General features: G+C 41.5%; 2 protein-coding genes and 1 non-coding gene across 4 annotated transcripts; 1 reads left to right on the top strand and 2 right to left on the bottom strand.

Moving 5' to 3' along the window:
• Nucleotides 1-1,118: 1,118 nt before the first annotated feature.
• Nucleotides 1,119-1,234, bottom strand: LOC111590330 (U5 spliceosomal RNA). Its single transcript, XR_004853461.1, has one exon. It is a non-coding gene; the product is annotated as a U5 spliceosomal RNA (small nuclear RNA).
• A 409-nt stretch (nt 1,235-1,643) lies between these two features.
• Nucleotides 1,644-3,709, top strand: LOC103642135 (dachshund homolog 1-like). Its single transcript, NM_001138332.1, has 3 exons — nt 1,644-1,963; nt 3,127-3,243; nt 3,354-3,709. The coding sequence occupies exons 1-3, from the start codon at nt 1,903-1,905 to the stop codon at nt 3,581-3,583; spliced, it is 408 nt and encodes a 135-aa protein (NP_001131804.1). The 5' UTR covers nt 1,644-1,902; the 3' UTR covers nt 3,584-3,709.
• On the bottom strand, nt 3,682-7,444 carry LOC100383759 (uncharacterized). 2 transcript variants are annotated; one of them, NM_001326383.1, is made up of 6 exons: nt 7,168-7,444; nt 5,323-5,425; nt 5,145-5,231; nt 5,006-5,075; nt 4,846-4,903; nt 3,682-4,089 (listed from the first exon to the last, which is right to left on the bottom strand). In NM_001326383.1, exons 1-6 carry the CDS (start codon nt 7,329-7,331, stop codon nt 3,948-3,950), a joined length of 624 nt encoding a protein of 207 aa, NP_001313312.1. In that variant the 5' UTR covers nt 7,332-7,444; the 3' UTR covers nt 3,682-3,947. The 2 variants fall into 2 exon arrangements, with proteins under 2 accessions (NP_001313312.1, NP_001169865.1); NM_001176394.2 differs by having other exon boundaries at nt 3,725-4,089; nt 5,006-5,231.
• Between the last annotated feature and the right edge of the window lie 12,919 nt (nt 7,445-20,363).

Here is a 20,363-nt window from a genome sequence, read left to right as displayed (position 1 = left end):
TAACCGGGCCGTGCCGGGCTCGAACCGGGCCTAAAAAGCGGGCTTCGTGCCGGGCTCGCGGGCCTCGTGCTTATTGAACATCTATAGCCAGCACGTCGTCTGTGCGTGCGGGGGGCAGGGGCGCCTGTTCGGAAGCCTCGGAGACGACCAACTTCACTTGGGGACTTGGCGTGTGGGTTGGCATTGGCAGGGCACCGGCGTCGTACCGGTAAAAGTACAAAGGAAGTCTGTCAGTCATTTTCTAGGAACGGGGTATTTGACCGGAAAAAATACAGTGTTATGAATGCGCATTGACGAGTGAAATTTACAAGTACCTGAAGTATTTGACTGATAGAATACAGGGGAGTGGTAAGAATGCATATCTCGATTTAGATCTCGATTTAGAGGGTGTTTGAATACACTAGATAATAATAGTTAGTGGCTAAAATTAGTTGAGACATCCAAACACACTAGCTAATATTTCAATTATTAGCTATTTTTAGTAAATTAGTTAAAAGTTGGGTAGTTACATGTTAGCTACGAACAATTTTTAGACAACTAACGATTATTTCTAGTGCATTAAAACACCCCCTTAGATTTACAAAAAAATAGTATCCACATTTGTTTCTACACACATTAAAGTAACCTAATAATATATTTAAAATTTTCAATGCTAACATTATGTGTGTGTAACTGTATACTTATATTTAACTTTAGAATTTGACTACTCAACACTTTAATATACGTATTTTTTATAGACCGCGTAGTCGGCTAAACTAGATCGAAGGTCCGGATGAGCATGGCGGGCTGCTGCCTGCTGGACTGTGGCGAGATCGTAAATTTCTTGAATTGTGTACGTGAATCGTAAAAACGCAACCGGACCTAGGTTGAGGATGTAGAGCGGGCGCCCGCTTGTGTTCGTGAATCGTAAAAACCCAACAAACCATATTACAAACTAAAATTTCAAACGAAATCAAGTTTCTATAATTAAACTTTTGAATTATTGATCCCTAAAAATGATCAGAACAGCTAAAAAATGAAGTTGTTTCAAATAATGTTTAATTACAATTTTCTTAAATTTATCACCAATTACAAATTAAAACATTAATTAAATTTAAACAATTATCTTTGAATTGTGGGGTCCTCGCAGAGAGAAACCCTTCAAAAATAGGCGTATGCTGCTATTTGCGGCGCACACACGGTATTCTTTAGTAAAAGGCGAAAGAATAGTTCGCTCTGTGTGCACCGCGCAGCTGTGTGCTTTGGCATGGCAGCCTGCTGCTCATTTTATTCTTCCAGCTCGGTGTCAACTCGCACGGACAAGCGATCTGGTACTAATTCCGCTTGGCGATCTGCCAGACTGCCACCCTGCTGCGCTAGCAAACTTGAGCCAGGCCGCGAGACATCGCCCACCCTGCTGCGCTAGCAAACTTGGGCCAGGCCCGCGAGCCAGCGCCAACCCTCTACTGCGAGCCGGGCCGCTTACAGCGAGAGCGAAGGCCGAAGGCGACCGGACGTTTTGCCTGCACTGGCCCCACCTGGAGTGTAACATCAATTGGCACATAGAAAAAATTCAACATCACGAACACCGCTCCCTGACCGGTGACCGCTCAGTCAGCTTCAGCAGCTCGAGCAGGATGGCCGTTGCGCTCGCCACGTCCCCACTCGCGCACAACGCCCTTGCCCCGCCCCCGATCTCCGCCTCCCAGTCCTCGCTGCTGCTGCTGCTCCAGCGCCGCGCGTCCCCGTCTCCCTCTCCCTCCCTCTCCCCCTCCGGTCACGCCTCATCGCGGCCGTCGCGACCAAGGAGCCTGAGCTCGGCGGCGGTGGATCGGGGGCCGGCGACGGTGCTGGAGGAGGTGGCGGTGGCAGCGGCAGCGACCCGAGGGGAGGAGGTCAGGAAGGGGCGGGGAGGCAGAGAAAATGGGGCATGAACTGTCCATGTCGCAGAAACTCAGTCTCGCCTACGCCGCGCTCGTCGGAGGTAATACTTCCCCCTCGTCCCCGGAGTGATCAGTTGCAAGCGCGACCTGATTATGTTTTTCTTTGCGAATTGGATCAGTTCTTAATCACTAAGACTGTTTTCTGTGGACCCCGTAAAACAGGAGATGCGACACTATATATGACACTGCTTTTGTAGAGTGAATTTTTAAATAAAGTATGAGATGTTCCTAGGTACTCCGAATAAATCAGAATCATCTAGCTTCCTGTTGACTGTTGTGACAACCTGAATATTTCGGCAGTGACGATTGCTCACCGGTCACCATTGTTGCTTAGTTTTCTGCGTACTGCACCGTTGCTGCCTCATTTGATTTACATGATTCATGTGCACAATTAGGTCTTCTTGACCCCTGACAATCACGTAGGATCAGTTTAATGGCACTGACATTTTTGCAGCTTACTATTACAAAATACAGAAGCCTCTCTGTCTACTATAGAAATATAGAATGGTCTTCTTGCTTATTATCTGGCTCGATTAGTGGCTAAAGGGAAATGAGGTGGTATGATGTCGCTCCTAAAGGATGTTGTTTGCATATAAACAATCTAGAAATTGGTTGATTTAGTTCTACAAATAAGTGTTTTAATTCCATGAGATAGCTGTAGGTGGTCTTTCTATTCCTTGCCTTGATACTTGGTATTCCTTTCCCAATATTTGTCTTGCTGGCATAACCTCTGCCTGGCCGAATTCCTGAACCTCTACTCATCTGTTTTTGACGCAAAACACAAACCAATTCCCATATTATCACCCTTTAATTGACTCGTATCACTTGCTTGGTTGTTTGTCCTTGAGATGTTAATTAAGTCGGAAGTATCTATCTTATTGCGGTGATATCTACAGATGATAGTAATTGAATTCCTTATGGTGACAATTACTCACCAGTCACCACCATTTCATGTGTTCCTTCATGTGTTCGTTGGCATAACTGTCGGTTGGGGTCTTTTATTTATGCTTGGGTTTTCCTTTCTCCGTGTCTATCGTGGCTATTGGACTAACATAATGTATGGATTCATGGTACAGCCTCGCTTACTGCTTTACTATGCCTGACTGTATCCTAGAATGCAAGAAATTTCATCGCTGACGACTGTTCCTGCTGGCAAAAAAAAAAGAATAAGAGGAACTGATTGTTGTGCCTTTGGGTTCTGTAGCTGGTGGTGTAATGGGATATATGAAGAGTGGAAGCCAGAAATCCTCAGCCCTGGTCCTGTACTTCGTCCACACTCAACTCCCTGTTAGACCTGTCTTTGCATCGTCGATTGGTTTAGGTATGCAGATTCCTTTTTTTTCTTCATGATCCTTTGGCAATTTTCTTTGCTTGGAAGTTCGGCCGACCTGAATTCTTTCGCATGACGTCGTCGTTGATTCCGCGTTGCAGGTATATCTGGCCGCGCTTCTGTCGGTGATGGGGTCGCGCTTCAAGAAGTCCGGGAAGATGTTCCCAGCTGGTGTCGTGTCCCATGTATCCCTGGTCATGGTCGGAGGCTACTACCACGGCATTTTTTTTTTCTGTTTCTTCATGCAGTTTTGCTCGCCTTTGGTGTCTTTAAGGGACTGCTTCTTTTTTACTCCTCTGTGGATGATTTGTTGACTGTACCCACAGGTTAGTTCGTCTTCTGGGTAATAACAGATAGCATTCGAGCTGATTGATAGCCGCGGGCAATCGTATGATGCCACGACAGAAAACATGGTGCGGCATTCCATTACAAGTGAACAACGATCAATCAATGTAACAAAGTCAACAGGCGTAGCAGTACGGTATGCGGTATTGAGGAATCCACTTCAGAATACAACCTAGCACGCGACAACAAAGCAACGACAGTAAAATAGAGGTGTTAAGGTCCCCATTATTAGTGCGGTTCCACGCTGCTGCTACCACATACAGTATATAATAACATAAATACCAATATAATAAAACCAACAGCACGTCCCTGTCCCTTCCTCCCCACAGCGTCAGCCAGCCTTTCACCGTTCAGACTTCAGACTTCGCGGCTCCCCAACCTTTCAAGATACTGGGCCTTGCGCCCTGCTTGCCGTCCGCAGTCATCTCCATTCCCGCTGACTCCATGCCATCGAACGACTTGGCGGGGCTGTACGGAGCTTTGCTCACGACCCTGTTTCGTGCCATCATTTATGTAATCACTTGAAATCAGTAGATCCACGATAAAAAAAAAGTTATACTAAGAAACAATTCTAAACTCAGTTCTAAGATAAGGCAAAAACAGGCATCTAAAGCTTACATCAGAAAAAAAAATGGTGCTAGTTTGCAACCTTGAGACTGGATCTTTAAGTGGCCAGCTTTTCCAAATAGAACAGGATAATACACAGGAACATCCCGATTCTCAGATATGTTATTTTCCTAACAGGGGAAAAACATGGTATTTGGAGCAGCTAAATGGGGGTAATGTTGGTTTTTGTATCTACTGCTGGTCCCAGAACTCTGTCTTGTGTTAATATCGATTTGCAGATTTTTTTTTTAAAAAAAAAATCTCAAGGGAGTTACATGATCCAAGGCTATTTGCAGCTATATGTTGTATTATGGAAGCAGGCTCTCTACCAATCTTTCTGTGAAGAAATTATAGATTTTTTTTAGGGATGTCATTGAGCACTTGTCAGCAGAAAGTGCAATCATTTAAATGCTATAACAGCAAATTTTATTTTATTTTTACCCTGCCTGGAGGACAAAAAACAGAATACGGTACAAAATATACTGTTGACTACTGTGGTGCCAATAGTCGGGGAAAAAATTAGTGTGGTACCACATACAGCAGTTTATAACTAAAGTTTTAAACATGTAGATTGTAGAATAAGGGGCCTAACAATAAGATTCAGAATTTCAGAGCCCTGTTGCTATCATCTATCATGCTAACCTGTCACGACGTTTCTCAAGGAAGCGCTGGAGAGAGTGCCTCCTGGCAATGGGGAGATCTGGCCAACAGATCAAGATAGTTTAAAGACGTGTTGGACAATGTCAACACTGGAAAAGGTATTCCATTTCTGGATTTTTACACAGAGATGCAGTGGTCTTACCAGCCTGAAGCTTGCTTATTGAGCTAGGGTCAGCAACAACCTGAGCTTGTCCAGCTGCTACAGAAGTGCTCTGCAGTGATGGAGACCGTGTAAGCACAGGAGAGAAGACTGCTGCTGGGGCGACAGTGTCTGTATGTACCATTGGAGGATTAAAAGCAGTGGCAGCACTGCCTTTGGTGGCTGCCGCAGCTGCTGCAGCCGCAGCTATAAGCATGATTGCCTGAGCCTGTCAATGCCAAATTAGTGTATTAGCATGTGTATTAACAGATGGTACAAAAGGACAAGATATCTGTAAATGACGTGAAGATAATATTTACCTTTTCTGGTGGCACCGAGTCATACACACATACTGATCCACCATAGAAAATTGTAAGCTGTGTGGGATTAGCTGAAGGGTTCGACATCGGCAACATTCCAGACCTTGTAGTAAAGAATGCAAAAAAATAAGAACACACAAAGGCAGATAAAACAACACCTCTGAATTGAAAGTAGGCAGATCCATGTCACTCCCACTACTAGTTCAGATAAAAGCATATCAGAAAGCCATGTGGTGGGTTCAAAACCGGCATAGGATAGAATATGTGCGCGGACACGGGGGTAGAAAGCAATCGCCCTACTTCCTAAAATGATTAAAAAAACGGAGGTAAAATTCTGATAGAAAGGCATGTCTACTTGGCCAGTGAACGGATTGGCTTTCTGGACAGTGGCATTCAAATCATTTGTAGGCCTTAGTGGTACAGATATCGGATCTAGTCACAACGATTTTTCCTGGAATCTGATTAATTCAGATGTCCCTATTGTTCAGAGCCTGGAGGATAACAACTAACCAGGAAACAAATGGAACTGAAATAGCAGAACCATAGCACTATTGTTCTAGCACTGGCTGCACTGCCGAGGCAAAACAAATAAATGCTTCTGAAGAAACATACTGAACAACTAAATATAGCACATCAACCAAATCTGTGAAAAATGACCCAGTTACCATCAGAGGAAAATTTAAGGAACAGTTCAGACTCTGCGACCTTGGCCCCCTATCACACAGTCTAGTGGTCCTTGTAGGTAGGACTGGAGGTTCAAATTATCCATCTTGAATAGCAGCTACAAGGAAATTATATGCCTGCTAAACTCAACTTTCATCAGATCTATGCATGTTTGCCATTTCTCCAACTCAAGGTTTGCATCGCAAACAGTAGCAGTTATTAGTTGTTAACCTGGTTGCGCAATTCAATTTAGAGCCTTTCATAAAGTTTTAACAAATTTCACAACAAGAACCTCAGCAAGCGAGGGGGAGTCGTTGCTTGGATGTGCACGCCATCTGCCAGAGTTCTTTCCCAAAGCCTAGGGACCATGGGAAACAACGAAACTAAATCGTCTCTCCCATTTAACTTAAGTTTGATCAAGGACCTTTAAGATTTATTACTTATTAGCACCAAAGAAAATTAGACAAACTGAGCTGAGTGCCCTACAACAAAAGGACATTTGGCACTAAGACAGCCAGGAGTTCCGCTTCAGTTTCGCGCTCGACATAATGATACATCAATATCATAATAGAGTAGATAGAAACGCAAGACAGCTAATGACAGCAAGGATGACCGAGGACCGGAAACGAATATTTCCGGCAGCTGATGACCCCCTCCAAGCAGACCAGCATCTGAAATTCTTTCTAGATAAGAACATTTGATGCTAAAAGTACACCTAAATCTGCACCCCGCGGGACAGGGGTTAGTTTACAATGGTGCTTTACACGGTGACAGCACCACAGCCGGGAGTGGAAAGCGGGAGCGGTAGAGAACCGAAGCAACGGATGTGATTCCGTTTTCCGTCTGCGAGCGAGGAGAGCACGAGCACGCGTCCCCGGATCCGCCACGCCGGCTCCGCATCCTCGCCCTGGGCAGTGGGCGTGAGATTCGGTGCCTCGAACTCGAACGGTACGGCCACAGAGCCCGTCCCACGCGGCGCTTCCACAATTACCGCGAAAAGCCGGGGTGGCAAGTGCTAAAGCGCGTCAACCACCGAGAACAGGAAGGGGGGAAAGCGCGGGGGAGACGAAGGAATCCAAATTCCACCCAAGCAATCTAGGGAGCAATTAGCCGCGAACCAATCCAGGGAAGCAGAGCCCTCGCCGGACACGGCGGGGCGGAGAGTCAGGTGAGGCTACGTACCTGCCGCTGTCGCTGCCGTTGGCGAGTGAGAGGCTGAGGCCTTGACCTTGCTGCGGCTCCTGGGTATTCCTGTCCCCCGCCTCCTCCTTCCGCTCCTCTTCCTTGCGCGCCTCCTCCATCTCCCTCTCCCCCTTCTTAATGTTCCGCTCCTCCAACCGATCCATCTTACCAGCTCGCACCTCTCCTCTCTCTCTTTCCGCCGCGAGATGGGAGTTTTTTTGGGAATAAAAAAAGGGGCAGGCCGCAGGCAGCAGAGCCGCAGAGGGGCAGAAGCGAGAAAGGGAAAGGGGCGCGGCGCGGGTGTACAGAGGAAACGGCGCATGTGAATATCGTGAGCAGGACTGGACGAAAAAGTCGTAGCTTGCTAACTCGACTTAATAGTGGCTCGACTCGACTCGATTCATTTATAATTTGTAAAGAGTTGAGCTTATATTTCAACTTGTTACGATAATGAGCCAGCTCAAGCTGGCTCGCGCGCTGACTCGCGAGCCAAACGAGTTGGAGTAATTAGTCAAATTACAATAATTTCGGATTCAAAATAGTTAATCTTGTACTCTACTATAGTTAATCTTGTTCTTTGTTGAGTGTAGAATCTTAAGTTGCAAACTCTATTCTTTTTTCTAAATAGATCTTCTTCTTTTCTTTTGCTACATGTTTTTATATCCGTTCGTAGACACTAGATATGGTATTATCGAGCTGGCTCGCGAGCTAAACGAGCCAGCTCGAGTTGGCAAACGAGTCGAGCCGAGTTGGATCTTCAGCTCGTTAACATAACGAGTCGAGTCGAGCCAGCTCGTTATCTTAACGAGCCAACTCGAGTTGAGTCGAGCCGAGCCGAGCCAGCTCGATATCCAGGATAAACAGGACCAGAAAAAAAAGTTTTTATACTCGATTGCCGATCAATTTTAATAATATAGCCAACTGTTGTTTATAGATGAGTGTTTGGTTTGAGGAAACAATTAGTCTATCATATTCTTAGCTTATTATTTTTATTTGGTTTATAGAATAAAATGAGTTGATACATCACCATCTTATTCTTCATAGTTAGCCCACTAAATCTGAGGAATGAGTCGATAATGCACCACCTCAATTTGGATGGAGTGATTTCTAAAACCAAACACTCCCAAAAATCTTTATAGTCTACTTTCATTCTTTTAGTTAGGTACTGTTTAGAAGCAACTCAGTTTTTAAGAAACCATTTTTTTATTTTTTTTAGCTACGAGAGACTAGTTTCTTGGTTTTTAAGAAACTGTGAATCCAGTTTCTATAAATTAAGGTATAAACTTTTATGTTTGGAACCACTTCATTTTTATAAATCAGTTTCTTAAAAATTAGGTGGTTCCAAACAGGCCTTTAGTCCATGTATATAGTAGTCAACTGCTCATTATTAAGCCCTGGACTAATCTTTAGTCCCTGGTTTTTAGTCCCGTTTAGTATTTTTTTGACAAACGAAAGGACCAAAGTAGTGACTAATTGACTTTAGTCTCTAAGTTCTAAAAGGGATTAAAGGGCATCATTTACTCTAATTACCCTTACACAGAGAATCTAGAATCTGCACATTTCAACATTTGTGTACTTCTTTTGATGTGTTTATAATCTATTTACTCTATGAAACTAAATAGGGTAGAGACTAAAATTTAGGCCACGTTTGGTTCGATGACTAAAGATAAGTCCCTCCATTTTAGTCATATTTAGTCCCTAAATTGCCAAACGGTGGGACTAAAACAAAGACTAAACTGTTTTAGTCTCTAGTCCCTCAAGGGGTGACTAAAAGGGACTACACCATATAAATTCTACTTTTTGTCCCTCCTTTTATTTCAGTTGCACTAATAGCGGTAGATTGTTAAAGGGTATTTTAGTCCTCTTATGATTTATTTAATACGTTTTGAATACTTTTACTCTAGAACCAAACATGGTATGGACTAAAGTTTAGTCTTCTAACTAAATTTTAGTCTCTAGACTAAAGAAACTAAATAGATCCTTAGTTTTTAGACTAAACTTTAGTGCTAAGAATAACCAAACCACAAGGCCATAATATACGACCTATTGGTCCCTCCTATAACTTTTTGGCCTAATGTAAGTTTATGCCTCGCCGATGAAAAGGACACCCGACGCTCGGCGTTTCGGCTGCGGCGCGGTGAAACCAAAGTTTGGTTCTTGTACCCCGTATTTCTACCCTCCGTTCCTGAATTACAAATATAGAAGATATTTATGGTTGTTCTGTTTATGTAATTAAGGGATGTTCTGTTTACAAATATAGAAGCGTGGTGAAACCAAAGTATGGTTGTTCCGTTTAAATACTAGAGCTAATAATTAGCTGCTAAAATTAGATGAAGCTATCCAAACAGTTTAGCTAATAGTTTAACTATTAATTGTTTTTAACAAATTTGTTTATAGTTATTAGCTTAGTTAATTTTACTAGTAATTTTTTAATCAACTAACCGTTAACTCCAGTACATTCAAACACTTTATAAAGCTAATGTTGAAAAAATGATAAAATTTACGTTGATAGATGATCTTCATCAAATAGATGTTAGAAATATAGGCATTTTCTGTATTATTTTAATTCCATAAATTAACATTATGATGATGACATATAATAGATAATCAAACATGGAAAACGTGATCTCAAAAATATCCATAACAATATGGATCATGAGAACACAAAGCATATGAAGCATGTAATTCATATAAATAAAATAAGCATATAAACATGGTTCATGGATTATTGCAGAACAACTGGAAATAAACAGATAACAATATAAACAGCATGACTGTAAAATTAAGACAAACAGATTTATCATATTACTAGTATGATCAGGCATCAAACACGTCATGATATAATACGATAAAACATATTGGATAAATTTATGGCTATAAATAAAACAGCAGGTATGAACATATATAATTTGCAGAATGAAAAACAGTAAGGAGATGAATTGATCATACCCAGCCATGCGCTCCGAGGATCTAGATCCTTGTCCAACTTCACTTGTCATGTCAGCAGGAAGAAGACTTTGGGCAGTCGCGTAGACGCTCCCCAAAAACCTAATTGCCGATCCCTCGTGCAAGGTCTCGAACGGCAAGGGCTCCGGAGGCACCTGCCCTCTCGCTTCTCTGTGCGCGCAGAGTCACGAGATGGAAATACCCTCACTCGGCGCTGGACTGTGTTCTGAAAGTGTGTTCTCGCGTGTGCCGAATGACAGGGATGCTCCTCTATTTAACCTCTCGCAGAGGGAAGCTGAAGGAGAAAGGTCACCGAGTCACGCCAAGAGTCGGCCAGCTCTAGCCGAGTTATGCCATGAGTCGGCCAGCTCTTGCCGAGTCACGCCATAAGTCGGCAGCTGAAGGAGAAGGGTCACTCGGCTGGCTGACGAAGAGACAGGGTCACTCGGCAGACGAAGAGACAGAGTCACTCGGCTGACGTACGCGGTTAGTGAGTGCTAAAAATTAACACAACCACACCACGCCCTCTCGCCTGCCTGCCTGCCTGCCTGCCTGCCTGCCTGCCTGCCTCGCCTCGCCACGCCCGGCCCGGCCGGCGGCGGCGGCGGCGCGCGCGCGCGTGTGGCACGCCCTTGTCCTATTCTTGACTTCTCAAGTTAAGTGGAATAAATCCCACCATATAAGTCGAGGCAAAAGACCCTTGGACTTCCAATGTGGTACTATTGGTATTCTCCACCATTACACACCATAGAGTTTATTCAATAAATGGGCCAAGCCCATAAAAGATCCAACAATCCCCACCAAACTCTAGGGTTTGTAATGATGAAGTATCAGAATCACAATCCTTTGATATACCAGTGTTTCGATGGAGACTGTTAAGTTGAACATCCATCTAGAATAAGAGTTTCACTCATTCACAACTGAACAATGGACTATGCCTTGAATTGACAGTTTTGTGCGAAATAAGATTCACTCAAATCCTTTGCTGATACTAGGCTGCAGAAGGGTATTCCCGCTGTTTAGAAGCATATAAGTCACACTTCAGTGCCTTTCATGAGTATTTAGGGATTACCCAAATCCCATAGACTGTGACCAGCAGTCTGACTCATATAGGTGTATTCCTCAGAAGATGTTCTGTAGGACAACATCTCACCTTTATAAGACTCTTGGAATACATTAAGGTAAAAACCATCCTGCCTTACAGATAGGAAAGATGTGCATCAGAAATGAGTTAAAGAAGGGATCTTTCATCACAATCTACTCCTAGCTTGTTTCTCCACTCTACTTCACGGGATCTCCGATCACATAGAGCAGGTTACCACTAGAGTAGATCTCTCATGGGTCTCATACCCATTTCCCTCGATGCACTTTCTATCACATTGCGTGATAGACCCTTAGTAAGTTGATCTGCCAGATTATTTGATGTGTGGACATAATCCACAGTTATAACTCCGGAGTTTTTCAACTTTCTGACAGATTTCAATCTCCTCTTAACATGCCTTGTAGACTTCATGTTGTTCCTAGAACTGTTAACCTTTGTAATCACCGTTTGGTTGTCACAGTTCATGGAAATAGCCGGTATTGGTTTTTCAACCACCGGTAAGTCCAATAGGAAATCACGAAGCCACTCAGCCTCAGCCCCAGCAGTGTCTAATGCTGCGAGTTCTGCTTCCATTGTAGACTTCGTTAAGATAGTCTGCTTGCAAGACTTCCAGGAAACAGCGCCACCTCCAAACAGAAACACATATCCGCTTGTGGCATAAAGCTCATCAGCATCAGAAATCCAGTTGGCATCACAATAGCCTTCCAGCACTTTTGGGTTTCCGGTATAATGAATACCGTATGTCATAGTACCTTTCAAATACCGCAACACTCTCTCAAGAGCACGCCAGTGATCATCTCCTGGTTTCGACACAAACCGACTTAGCTTACTCACAGCATAAGAGATGTCTGGCCTTGTTGCACTTGCAAGGTACATGAGCGAGCCAATGATCTGGGAGTATGTCAATTGATCCCTTGCTATTCTCCGATTCTTTCTTAATAGCACACTGGGGTCATAAGGTGTTGGAGCAGGATCACAGTCACTAAAGCCAAAGCGACTCAATACCTTTTCCACATAATGGGATTGTAACAAAGTTACCCCACCATCAGCTTCTCTAACAAGCTTGATGTTTAGAATGACATCAGCCTCTCCCAAATCTTTCATCTCGAAATTGCTCGATAGAAGACTTTTAACTTCCTCAATCACATTGAGATTTGATCCAAAGATCAAGATGTCATCAACATAAAGGCACAGCATAACAGACTCACCCCCACCATACCGATAGTATACACACGTGTCAGATTCATTTACAACAAAGCCAGCTGCTGTAAGAGTATTATCAAACTTTTCATGCCATTGCTTAGGTGCTTGTTTTAGGCCATACAATGATTTTATCAACCTGCACACCTTGTTCTCTTGACCATTCGCAATGAACCCTTCTGGTTGATCCATATAGATCTCCTCATCCAACTCTCCATTTAGGAAAGCTGTCTTAACATCCATCTGATGAATGATAAGACCATAAGAGGCTGCCACGACTATTAATGTGCGAATTGTAGTCAGTCGAGCCACTGGTGAGTAGGTATCAAAGAAATCTTCACCCTCCCTTTGGGTATATCCTTTGGCCACAAGCCTTGCCTTGTACCTCTCGATTGTACCATCAGGCCTAAGCTTTTTCTTGAAGATCCATTTGCAACCTATAGGTTGACAACCATAAGGACGGTCCACGACCTCCCAAGTTCCATTAGACATAATAGATTCCATCTCACTCCTTACTGCTTCCTTCCATAAGTCAGCATCAGGAGAGGAATATGCCTCACTAATGGTAGTTGGTGTGTCTTCCACAAGGTACACTATAAAGTCATTACCAAAGGATTTTGCAACCCTCTGTCTCTTGCTCTTTCGAGTGACTATAGTGTCATCCTCCTCAGGAATGTGCACGTGAGAATCCTCAGCATGATCTATAGGAATTGACAGTTCGTGCTCATGGGGAATTATAGTCTCATGACTTATATCACTAGGTGTATTCTTCATAGGAAACTCATTCTCAAAAAATGTTGCGTCTCTTGATTCCATGATAGTATCAACATACATATCAGGCACATCAGATTTTATAATTAAGAACCTATACCCAGTGCTGTGAAAAGAGTACCCAAGGAATATACAGTCAACAGTTTTAGGCCCAAGTTTACGCTTTTTGTTGATTGGCACATTCACTTTAGCCAAGCAACCCCAAGTGCGCAAATATGAGAGATTTAATCTTCTCTTTTCCCATTCCTCGAATGGTGTGATCTCTTTGTTCTTTGTTGGAACTCTATTCAGGACATGACATGCTGTCAAAATCGCCTCACCCCACCATGCCTTGGATAATCCCGCTGTACTCAACATGGCATTCACCAAATCTGTTAGAGTGCGGTTTTTCCTTTCAGCAATCCCATTGGATTGTGGTGAGAATGGCGGTGTCCTCTCATGAATAATACCATGTTCCACGCAGAACTCATCGTACACATTAGAGAAATATTCTCCACCTCGATCAGACCTTAACCGTTTTATTTTCCTCTCAAGTTGGTTCTCAACTTCAGCTTTATAGGCCTTAAAATAATTGAACGCTTCATCTTTTGTTTTTAAGAGATACACATAGCAAAATCTAGTGGAGTCATCTATAAAAGTGAGAAAGTATCTTTTACCACCTTTGGTCAAAATTCCATTCATCTCGCACAGATCAGAATGAACAAGTTCTAGAGGTGCCAAACTCCTCGCCTCAGCAGCCTTGTGAGGCTTGCGGGGTTGTTTTGATTCAACACACACATGGCACTTAGACTTTTTGACCAAGTTAAATTTAGGAATTAAATTTATATTTGCTAACCGCATAAGACAACCAAAGCTTGCATGACAAAAACGTGAATGCCATAAATCTGACTCATCAGAAAAATGAACAGAATTCACCAGTTTATTACACACATCATGTAGTGATAAGCGGAACAATCCTCCGCAGTCATATCCTTTACCAACAAAAGTACCATGTTTCGACACAACACATTTATTAGACTCAAGAACAACTTTGTATCCATCTCGACATAGCATAGACGCGTTAACGAGATTCTTCTTGATAGAGGGCACATGCTGCACGCTCTTCAATGGCACCGTCTTTCCCGAAGTAAACTTCAGAATGACCGTACCAACACCAAGAACATGAGCACGCGACCCATTTCCCATTAACAAGGCGCCAGACCTCCCGACCTGGTAGGAAGTGAACATAGAGGCATCAGCACACACATGAATGTTTGCACCACTGTCCATCCACCACTCAGGTGAATTACAGACTGAAAGAACAAATGGTAAGGAATTACCATACCCAGATGTTCCTCCTTCAGTTTCAGTAGTTACAACATGAGCTGATTTCTTGTCTTGAGTGAACTTGCGATCAGGGCACTCTCTTGCCCAATGTTGATCACTGCCACAGACAAAGCATCCTCCCTTTCCCTTGTTATTGTTGTTCTTCTTTTTAAACTGTGCTTTTTGAACAGGTTTATTTGTGTTCTCTGGTTTGTTCTGGTTTTTCTTCTTGTTAAACTTGCGGAAGTTTCTCTTCTGCACCACATTAGCAGTAGAGGTCTCAACACCTTTTCCACTGTCCTTTGTTCTAGCTCTTTCCTCAACATCAAGAGTACCAATGAGCTCTTCCACATTGAACTCTTGTCTCTTATGTTTGAGAGAGGTAGCAAAGTCCTTCCAAGAAGGTGGTAACTTGGCGATTATACCGCCAGCCACAAACTTGTCAGGCAGAGGACAAGGAAAAAGTTCGAGTTCCTTAGCTAGTGCATGAAACTCATGAGCCTGTTCCACTACAGATCGGTTCTCAACCATCTTGTAGTCATACAGCTGCTCCATGAGGTACAGCTCGCTACCAGCGTCAGTAACTCCAAACTTTCCTACAAGAGCATCCCACAGCTCTTTCCCCGTGGGAAGGATGATATAGCTTTTCTGGAATTTAGTATCCAGTGCGCTAATCACTGCACCTCGAAAGAGGTTGTCTTCAGCCTTAAACTTAGCCTCATCCTCAGGAGGTAAGTTGGCAGGCTTGCCCTCAGCGGCATGAAAACAAGACATTGCAGTTAGCCACAATTCCATTTTAGCTTTCCATATCAAGAAGTTTTTACCGTCAAAAGGATCAGGCTTTAGCACAGCAGCAAAACCTCTGACAGAAAAATGCCTAACATTAGGTTTTTGGATTGTTAGAAATATAGGCATTTTCTGTATTATTTTAATTCCATAAATTAACATTATGATGATGACATATAATAGATAATCAAACATGGAAAACGTGATCTCAAAAATATCCATAACAATATGGATCATGAGAACACAAAGCATATGAAGCATGTAATTCATATAAATAAAATAAGCATATAAACATGGTTCATGGATTATTGCAGAACAACTGGAAATAAACAGATAACAATATAAACAGCATGACTGTAAAATTAAGACAAACAGATTTATCATATTACTAGTATGATCAGGCATCAAACACGTCATGATATAATACGACAAAACATATTGGATAAATTTATGGCTATAAATAAAACAGCAGGTATGAACATATATAATTTGCAGAATGAAAAACAGTAAGGAGATGAATTGATCATACCCAGCTATGCGCTCCGAGGATCTAGATCCTTGTCCAACTTCACTTGTCATGTCAGCAGGAAGAAGACTTTGGGCAGTCGCGTAGACGCTCCCCAAAAACCTAATTGCCGATCCCTCGTGCAAGGTCTCGAACGGCAAGGGCTCCGGAGGCACCTGCCCTCTCGCTTCTCTGTGCGCGCAGAGTCACGAGATGGAAATACCCTCACTCGGCGCTGGACTGTGTTCTGAAAGTGTGTTCTCGCGTGTGCCGAATGACAGGGATGCTCCTCTATTTAACCTCTCGCAGAGGGAAGCTGAAGGAGAAAGGTCACCCCGCCACGCCCGGCCCGGCCGGCGGCGGCGGCGGCGCGCGCGCGCGTGTGGCACGCCCTTGTCCTATTCTTGACTTCTTAAGTTAAGTGGAATAAATCCCACCATATAAGTCGAGGCAAAAGACCCTTGGACTTCCAATGTGGTACTATTGGTATTCTCCACCATTACACACCATAGAGTTTATTCAATAAATGGGCCAAGCCCATAAAAGATCCAACAATAGATTATCAAATCGTAGTGGTACGTGACTACTCTTCTCCACCCAAAGTAACATACGTCTCGTTTTTCAATGATTTAAATATCTTTAAGTTTGACTAAAAATCCTTCCAAACTTTTTCTACTCAAATTGAGCTCGTTGACCTCCAGACCGAGCTTCTGATAGACCTCACTCCAACTGAACTTGTTGAGCTTGTCATAGATTGATGAATCGTCCTCTCTTTAACTTAGTGGTGTAACCGATCACGATTCAAATATTTTTTTCATAATTTATTTAAGTCCTTAAATAATTTTAGTAAAACTTTGTATAGAAACAATTCGATCCGAACTTGAACTACTTCACGGACGATCTTGCGTGCTGTTTGGTTCACAAAATGTAACGCAAAGGGTAATGGTAATGGTTTACACTTGATTACTGTCGGTAACAAGTTTGAATAGTCCGGTATCAATTTTTAATACGGTATCTAATTACGGTTGGACTAAAACAAACATGATTTAACGTTATCACTTACCCATTACGTTACAAATATATAAACCAAACGGTACCTTGATTCTTCTCACTAGACGGGGAGAAGAGACAAAAGGAAACTTTAGTAGGCCTGCTTTAGTGGGTGATTGATTCCAACCTATTTTCTCCCTGTTCCAAATCAACTTTAGACCCAACCAATTATGTATCGGGTTGCTATGGGTTTTGCAGGTCTTGATCAACCATACCAGTCTACTCTCTACTGTCATACGTGCTCAGTGAATCAATTTATTGCTCTTCGTGGCCGCAAACTAGGCCTTGATTGAGGGCTGTGTGTTAAAAAAAGGAAAGTAACGTTATATGAATTTGCCGTGTATGAAGTCAGAATAGGATGCCATGTTTAGGACCACCGCTCTGTTTTTTTTTTTGTTATGCAACTCTGTTTCACAAACAATTTGCCAAATACATTCAGCTCCACCAACTCTACCCTTTTAAAAAAAAGTTGAGTTGAGGTCAACTCCACTAATTTGGTGAATCATCAAAAGAGGTGTTCCAAAATTTGAGGTTTCATGTATCCTCGTAAAGTCTAGCCTACCATATTAATTCATTATCTACATGAAAAACCATCTGCTTGTTGGGAAAAAAAAGACGCCCACATGATAACCTGTTTCTGCTTTAAAAGAGTAGAAGTTGAATTAAAGTGGTTTAACTTTTCTCCTGCTGCTTTTTGAAAAAAATATAGTTTTAGTACAAATTTGAAAGTTGTTTGGATCATGTTTCTTTTATTTATCCAAGTTTGATATATTAGTAAAGAGACACGATAAATAGAAATTTAAACAAGATTACAAAAATAAATTCTATAATAAATAAAATGAAAACATTTTAAATAAATTAAAATAAAATCGCAAAATCATTTATTGATATGATATATTGATGAAGAGATATGGAAAATAGAAAATAAAATGAAACTAAAAATAATTATGTGTTAGGATAGATGAAATAAAATTACATTATTAAAGAAAAATTATATAGCAAGTGGAGTCTAGTTTTATTTGTAAAAGTATCAAGAGCTCAAATGTAAAATTGGTTTTCAAATTAGATACATTGATTAAAAGAGGTCGTTAAACAAGTGCATATAAAATATATATAGTTGGCTCGTAGTAGACAACTTAGATCAGTTTAAACTTAACGAATTCAAACTTTTTACAGCAGACAATTGAAAACATTTTTTCGCATTAGACAGTTCGTAACATCTTTTTCTGTTTTTCACCGACGCACCCAAAGGCGTTGTTGAAGCTGGAAAATGAAGAAGTTCAGTTCCACCCATCGATCATGCATACCAAATTTTGCAAGAGGTGACAACTAAAGTTATCTTTATTTATGTCTTTACGCAAGCGCAAGAGGACGACGCTTAAGTTGCCTCCGTGTCAATTCAGTGTCATTACCATGGCTCCTTTTGGGTAAACAATTTGCTAATAAAAGTCATATCACGCATGTGGCACCCGCCATTGTTTCTCCTTGCCCGGCTTTAGATTAATGTATGTACACCGGACAACTGCAACATGATAGAAGCAGTAAGTGTCCTTTAAGCTAGAGGTCAGTCTTTATTTTTATTTGGCTAGCTTTGTCCTGAATAAACCTTTTTACTGTGCTAGCACATTATTAGTTAAGACTAGCAACAAAGTGTAGATGTGGTTAATTAGTGCGTAAGGTAATAGCATAATCATTTCACTTCTCTAGTGCGTGCACTCAAGGAATTGTTTAAGACTCCATCTTCAAGAGTTTTCTACCGAGGCCCTGTTTGAAAAATTTAGAGCTAATAGATATCTACTAAAATTACCTGGAGAAAATTCCTGGTATGCCATCAGATTTTATACTCATCCCTTGTGTGCCACTGAGTGGCATATAGGTATATTTTTTGGTGTCTATGACATGTGGGGCCAGTGGCATACAAGGAATGAGTATATTTTCCAGTGGCATACAGGGAATTACCTGTAGAGGTTCCAAACACCCACAGTTAATAATCTAGCTAATGATTAGCTAACTCACAACTAACAATCACTTCATTAGCTAGCTTAACCTAACTAATAATTTGTTGGCTAGCTAATTATTAGCTCTATGAGTTCTAAATAGGGCCTAAAGCCAAAAAGGCCCGGTTGTTTTATCCTTTCTTGTGAGCTTATCTTAATTAGTTACTCTATTAAACTAATTGAATTTATTGTCACAAAACCAAAGATGAATCAAAACCAGTTTTATTAAATTGGTACAATTAATCAGACAACCATAATTTTGGTTTTGCATTGTCTCTTGTACTTGTTGCATTATATTCCGTACTCATTGCGTGATGCTTGTACAAGGGATAGTGCAACATTGCAACAACATAATTGTATGGAAAAGCACCAAACAAGAAATGCAACGTGCAATAAAACAAAAGGAAAAGAAACAAATAATACTTACACTTAAGCATTCAAATGCTTTCATGTCTACTATTGGGAGATCTGGTCTAAATCGATTAACAACAACCTCAAAACCAAACAGTGCGAGAGTCGGATTGCAGATACAACGTGGATATTTTGGCCGCCACCATTTTACTGTTAAATCGGTTTGGTTTTGGTTGGTTAATTGGATTTAGTGATATTTTGCCTAAACCTTTGCCCTTCTTCAAAAAATCATTTCTTTCCTCTATTTTCTTAAATTCAAAAGATGACATTATTAAGCTCCTAAAATCACAGAGAAGAATATACTTTAATTTGATTAACTCAAAATCTCTTGTCTGTTTAAAATTAAATTCCTCAAATATAATTGTTTTCTAAATTATCTGAACTCTAGTCTAGGGTATGGGTTACTTTTAGAAAAATGAAGGACATGCATGTTTTTTTAGTTTGAACACTAGAAAAGTACAGGTCAATAGGATATGAAAGGAAAGTTTTGACTAGTTGTTAGAGAATAACCAAATGAAAACATATGGAATTTGAAGTGCCGCTAGAGACATGCAACTGCGATTTAGAACAACGTAGAGGTGAGCTATTCTCTGCACGCTGTTTTTGTTAATTTAACGAGCATATTGTTCCACTTTCATCATCACATGGTGTTTAGATTGTTTCAATTGTCTTGTATTCCCTCTGTCCTAAATATTAGTCGTTTTACTTTTTACTTTTTATGTCTACATTTAAATAGATGAAGATAAATCTAGACACATATATAAATTATATATATCAATTATTGGATGAACATGTTAATTAACTAAAACGAATTTTATTTTGTAAGAAGGGAGTACTAAAATTCTCAAAATTTCTGCACGTGTTTAGACTTTTTGCACGACATATAATAAACCCTGTCACAACAGTAGAACGATTTTAGGCTGAAGAACCCGTCGCGTGATTGCCGAGCCAAAAGATTCCTCCTATCTCGAAGTGGTTAGGGACACCCCACCCGGAATCATTAGCCCCGTGATATATATTGCCGTCCACGCTAGCGTACGACGTCGCCGAAGCCAAAAATTATTTGTCCAAACTGAAGCACGCAGCTGGCTAGCTGTCTGTACTTAACCCAAATCATACTGTA

This window comes from Zea mays, chromosome 10 (genome assembly GCF_902167145.1).
Source record: "Zea mays cultivar B73 chromosome 10, Zm-B73-REFERENCE-NAM-5.0, whole genome shotgun sequence".
Lineage (NCBI taxonomy): Eukaryota > Viridiplantae > Streptophyta > Magnoliopsida > Poales > Poaceae > Zea > Zea mays.
Note: the sequence above shows the minus strand (reverse complement) of the source record. Positions and strands in the feature narration are given on the sequence as shown.